At 38.2% G+C, this 6,369-nt stretch overlaps 1 protein-coding gene across 1 annotated transcript; it reads right to left on the bottom strand.

Annotated features, from left to right (window-relative positions):
- Positions 1-3,809: 3,809 nt before the first annotated feature.
- LOC146675380 (immunoglobulin gamma-1 heavy chain-like) lies at positions 3,810-5,231 on the bottom strand. The gene is made up of 5 exons (XM_085401153.1): positions 5,177-5,231; positions 4,327-5,034; positions 4,104-4,229; positions 4,010-4,032; positions 3,810-3,914 (listed from the first exon to the last, which is right to left on the bottom strand). Exons 1-5 carry the CDS (start codon positions 5,229-5,231, stop codon positions 3,810-3,812), a joined length of 1,017 nt encoding a protein of 338 aa, XP_085257279.1.
- Between the last annotated feature and the right edge of the window lie 1,138 nt (positions 5,232-6,369).

Raw genomic sequence — 6,369 nt, 5'->3', positions numbered from 1 at the left:
CCTTGGGTTTCTGAAAGGCGCCCTCAAATAAAATGTATTATTATTATTATTATTATTATTACTGCCTTAAGTAGTCGATGAGGTTACGCAATGAGCCACAATATAATTTGTATCTAAATTATATCTATCACTGTAGCTATGTTTATACATGTTCTCCTTGTTTATTGTGTGGGGTAAGTGATGATGGGAATAGTGGGATTCAATAGAATGTTGAGCATGGGGTAGGGATTAATAAGTATGTTATACTTCTTCCTACTCCATTTCAGACCTAATAATTGTCATTTCATGTCATTTAGACTCTGTTTTATTTTATTTATTTTCTTTTTTTTGTTTTATCTGAGCACATACGTGTGTGTATTTACATATATATTTGTATTTGTAAATGCAAGTATGTGTACTTGTGTATATATTGTTTTTTTCTGTATATGTCTGAAATAAAGATACAATACAATCTCAGGTGCGAGGGCCAGGAGCGTGAGCTTGCAATGAGCTCTGCCCCGGTGAGACAGGGCAAGCGTGAGAGAGGCAGTTGTAAACAAGAAACATATGTAGCCAACCTGAGTCCGCCGGGCAGACACGGGGAGCATGACAAAATCATATAATACAAAAACCAACTATGCACTAGGGGTGCAACAATACTTGTATCGATATTGAACCGTTCGATACAGTGCTTTTGCATCGAACAATACAACATTTTTTATGTATTTTATCAACTTTCCTTCTGACGATGCTGTCTGTGTTGAGCGCTCAGTGGATCTGCGCTCGACAGTGCAGCCTAGGCGAAGTAGTCGAACGCAGATTCAATGAGCGCAGGGCAAGCTTGCAAGACAGAAGTTAAGCTCTCTGTTGCAACATGGCAAATTGAACCTCCCCCACCCTCATTCAGATCTGGCGTTTGGAACTATTTTGGTTTTCATGTGACGTATGACCCTGAAGGTAAGCGCCTCATGGAAAAAAGTAAAAGAGTATGTTGGATGTGCCACGCAATGTTCAATTACATGGGTGGGAGCTAGTGCGTTAGCGCAGTTAGCTCGTTAACGTGTTGGCCGTCCAGCCCCACACACAGGGCGATCCGCGGTAGCTTGTTAACGGAGATTTGCCGTGTTGTGGCGTTAACGTCATTTCAGATTAACGCTGACAGCACTAGTGGGAACACAACGAATATGACTGCACATTTACGCTGATATCATCCTAGTGCAAAGACAAGTGGAAGCAGACAAAAACAACAAGCCTGCATGCTACAAACTTTACCCGAGTCATTTAGACAGCCGTTAGCACATGATTCTCCTTATGGGGACCTGATATGTTTAATATGCTGCTGAGAATATAGTCCAGAAGAAGCGTATAGTATAGCTTTTATTTTGGAAAGAGCCATTTCTCTGTAATAAACTCTCTTTTCCAAAGACGAGTGATTTCCGGATCAGATAGATTAATTTTTTTATTACTTTGTTTCAGCAACATTAAATTTAAAAACTGTACTTTTGAGTTAAAATATATATTTATAATTTTAATAAATGACAAATTAAAAAGGCATGAACATTCTTTTTTGTATCGAAAAAATATCGAACCGTGACACCAAAGTATCGAATCAAACTGAACCGTGAATTTTGTGTAGCGTTGCACCCCTACTATTCACATTTCAACTTTTAATTGTTTAAATTTTCAGCTCTTTCCTTTGAAACAAATTTAAAGTGAAACAACTCAAAACACTGTAAACCACAACACAATTAAATATAAATTAAAATATGAAAACAAAAAGAAGTTGCACATTCTCTGTCATATAGGCCCGCATGGATAAACTTTCTGAATCCTTTATCATCTGCAACTGAAAATAGTTGTGGATGATTACTATACCTTTCTAATGTGACGTTGTTGTCCCCAGTGTTGCCAACTCCTCAGTAAGGAAAATCGCTATTGGTTGTCCTAAAAGTCGCTAGAAGTCGCTAAATGTAGTCATCGCCTAATTTGCATAATTGGTCATGCTAATCTAATTGTAACCTATGTTGTTGGAGAGAGAAATAACATGGAAGAGAATTGAGTAAGTGAGTAAAAAACGTCCTAAATGCATTTAGAGTTTATTTAGAACTACAAATTAAAATTAAAACTACAAATCATTCTTTTAGCAATTATTGTTTTTTTTAATGTCACAATTCCAACCCTGCTCCTTTACCCAGGCTTGGACCGGCAAAAGTGACCCGAAATAGACACTCTGGTGGAGTTACTTTGTGTGTGTGTGTTTATAAGTAGTTTTAAACCTTATGATCCACAAAACAACATAAGAGTAAAAGAAGAACTGACTGCGTTACAGCACCCGCTACTTGTTGAGAGTAAAAGCGATACGTGCTTTCACGTCTTTTTTTAGCGACTCTTTTTAGAAAAAAAGTCGCTAAGGGGTCTGAAAACTCGCTAAATATAGCGACAAAGTCGCTAAGTTAGCAACGCTGGTTGTCCCTGGCTCTCGTTCTCTCTCTCTCCCTCCCACTCTGTTCCTGTGCTACTGCGAGTGTAACTACTGCCCCTCCCCCCTCTGCCCAGTGCAAAGCACAAGGCTCGTGTGCGGAGTGAAGCGGAAAAAAGTGCGAGAGAGAGGGTGAGAGAAAGAAAAAAAAACAACCCACGAGTCGGCTCACATCGTTCAGTTCAAAGACCCGGGCTGTTTTGTTCGTGACCGACACATCACTACTTGCAAGTTGGATCTGTAACCAGACCTTAACAAAAATAATTTGTAACTTGTGTAAATATTTTTTGCAAACACACACACAAAGAAGACATACAAACAGGATGTATGTAGATGCACAAACATAACACTTTCAGTTTACATGGTTACAAAACTCAGTTCACAACTACGCATTTGATTTACAAGTACAAAATATTTATGACCACAATTTGAGCCCATAGAGCGCCACCCCAAGGCAGATCAGCAAATATACTCCATAAACACTCATGAACCATGGATCCCAGACTAAATCTGTCTTTCTTTAATCTTTCAATCTGAAGAGCACATGATGACCAAAACCCCCCTCTCTTTCCTGTTCAGGGTGATGTTGTGATGCACAAAAACAATTTAAATAAACAGGTTGGAAAGCTCGGGCTCATTATAAACATGTTATTATCAGGAAAACTAAAAAGACAGCAGCGGTGTACTCTTTACAGTCCTTTATTTTTATGATATACTGGAACAAGAGGCTTTCATTGACAGCTGATGCAAAGAATTGGAGGTAAAATTTTACTCTCCAGTACTGTTAAAAATATGATTGTTCTTACAGCCTGATATCACAGTTGCTCATTACATTATGGAAAAGTCAAATCATGGATCATCAACTTCATTAAAACATTTAAAGTGTGAAGGCTGATCTTTGTTATCCCGTAATTATTATTTTTTATTTTAATTTAATGTTGATGAATGACTACACAGGTATGATGGGTCACATGGAGATAGTTCTCAATATCTGCAAAACCTCACAAAAACCAATCAAGCATCAGCTTTTGACACTGAAACAAAGAATGATCCTAACATCTCTATGTTGTTTGACAGTGTGCCATGCTTATTATTTAAAGTAAGTAGTTGTTTGCCAGTGAATAACAGTATTTGTTCATTTTTTTCTGTCTATAAAACAGTACCAGAATAGCTGGGATGGGTATAAACTGGAAAAGCACTTGCATGTTTGTTTTTAAAAAGCTTTTTCAGTAGATTTATTGGAAAGAACATCTCTTCAGTTACCACGTTTAGGTGAAATCATAAAACCAAAACTATAGATAAAGGAATTCTGTACTTTGTCTCTGTATATCACAGCAAAGATGAAACATTTTCAGCTCTTCTGCTTTACAGTAATGTAGATGCATTCACTCCAGGTGTCATCCCGCTCTCTTCTTGATCTGTTTGTTTTGTTCTCCCTTAAAATGTTCTGGTGATCCTAGTAAAGGAAAAAAGTAAATCACAAATGTGCTTCTTTGAAGGATAAAAATTGCTGAACCAAAACAGAAATTACATCTTCATTTTTTTAGTTACCTCTGAAAAGCTTCCATGAGACTCTGAAAAACAGAAGAAAATCTTTTTAGCACATGACATTCAATGCATGAATAAACTTTACAACAACACTTACCTGTGAAGTGGATGCTTTTCTTTTTTGTCATTACAAACAATACGGACATCAAACACAAACTAAGGACACAAGTGAATGCAACAATTCCATTCAGGACATGCACCAAGTAAAGAAATCCCACCTCATCTGCAAATTGAAAGAGAAGAAGAACATGCAGAATCTTCAGCTGTGTTATAGGAATGAGCCGAGAATGGAATTGAATATATTTTTGAATGTGACTCACCTTCTAAGTCCAGCTTGGTCCCGTTTCCAAACAGTATGTGTCCACATGAGGCAACAGCACAGTAGTAGGTCCCAGCATGAGCCGTATTCAGGCTCTTCATTGGCAGGTTGTAGACACATGTGTGTGTCTGTATGTTGAGTTTCCTCGCACACTGATCATTCCTGCCTCCATGGGTGTAAATGATTCTTGGGAGAGAATCTTCAGAGTCTCTGAACCAGTAAACACTGTGTTCTTCATCACAGGTCCCAGTGTGTACTGTACAGTTCAGAGTCACAGAGCCTCCTGGTTGGATGGTCTCAGAAGCTGACTGCTGCACTAAAGTTGGGATATCCAACTCTGAACCTCTTATGTTGATGATAGTGCCCTCTCCAAATTCAAACTTAAATGAATAGCTACTTGCACAATAGTAAGTAGCAGAGTCTGAAATGTCCAGATTTGTTATCTTTAAGTAGATTTTTCCTTTTTCAGCATCAGCTGTGAATCGTGGATCACTCTTGAATTCATCACTAAAGGTGGCGTTGGTGTCAAACTTGTAAAGAGTAGAAATGAGCTTTGGTTTCTGTCCCAAAGTCAGCTTGTACCAGTAAAACCTCGCAGCAACATCTCCTTTATAGAAACAAGTCAAAGTCACGCTGTCCCCTCTGTTAGATGTTATGAAACGTCTTTCTTGATGAACAGAAAAAGAGAATTTGAAGTCTTTCGTCAGAGCTGAAGTGAAATGAAAGACAAAGTAAACACAATTATGGTCTCATGAAATCATCATCATTCATTTTAAAAGATTCAAACTGCATTTTATAACACACACATACACGCACAAACACACACACAAACACAAACACAAAAAACTTACCTGTTTTTCCTAAGCACAAACATGTCAAATAGAAGGCAAACTGTGCAGATGTCATTGTGCTCATATCGTTCTGCTCGTTGTAAAGAGTATTGATCCTTTCTCCTCTTTTAAGAGAGAAGAGTGAGTCTGATTGGCCAAGCAGAAGTGACATGGTATGTCCTGTTAAGGAAACTTGATCACATGTCACCTGCTACCTATAGTGTTGAGCTCAGTGTCTCAGAAATATTGCATGGTGAGAGCTATATAAAATGTAATCTCTTGACATATGTACATATCTTACAGTCAGTCACTTTGCTAGGATTTCAACTGAATGCTAGGTAAGCAACAACGAAGAATCTGATGTTGGTTTAAAGAAATAAATAAACCATTTTCTTTGTTGATTTAAAGTCAATAAATATTCATCTCTGCATACATGTGCTAATGAAAAGGAACACACTGAAAGTAAATATTGTAATTATGTATTAATTTATGTATTAATTTATTACTTTATTATTTAAACAATAATGACAAAAAACATACCTGATTTAAATTTGGCCAATCTCATTCAAGGATGTGTTTCTATACTGTCAGACTCTCACATTAAATCTAATATCTACTTGCATGTATAAATCTTCAGTGCATGCTAGAGCTCCTCAAGTGCAGCATAAATTATATAGGTGTGAAAACCCTCAGTGAGAACTGGCTACAGATACAGACTACGGAATGGAGCAGCTGTCAGCCACCTCCTGCATACAGCTTGATGACATCAAGCTGTATGCCAAGAGCGAATAATAATAATAATAATAATAATGGATACTTTATTGATCCCCATGGGGAAATTACTTGTTTTTTCTCTGCATTTGACCCATTCACTCAGTGAAGCAGTGGGCAGCCCACTAAGCAGGCGCCCGGGGAGCAGTGTGTAGGGACGGTACCTTGCTCAGGGGTACCTCAGGGTAGCCGTTAAGTGGATTCGAACCGCCGACCTTCCGATCATGGGGCGACCACTTTACCTACTGAGCTATCCCTGCCCCAATGAGACATTGATTCACTGATCCACACCAGCAGGATATACAGCAATGACATCGGAATATCATTCGGATTGAAGAAGTATAGTCGGATAATAACAAAGAGAGGGAAGGTAGTCAAAGCTGGAGAGATCGAACTACCAGAAGGCAACATTGCAGATATCGAGGACAGCTACAAGTACCTGC

The sequence above is a fragment of the Rhamphochromis longiceps genome, linkage group LG3, assembly GCF_057381845.1.
Source record: "Rhamphochromis longiceps isolate RC_006_pf linkage group LG3, R_longiceps_female_GT1.1, whole genome shotgun sequence".
Classification (NCBI taxonomy): Eukaryota; Metazoa; Chordata; class Actinopteri; order Cichliformes; family Cichlidae; genus Rhamphochromis; species Rhamphochromis longiceps.
This window is presented reverse-complemented; position numbering and strand designations above follow the sequence as displayed.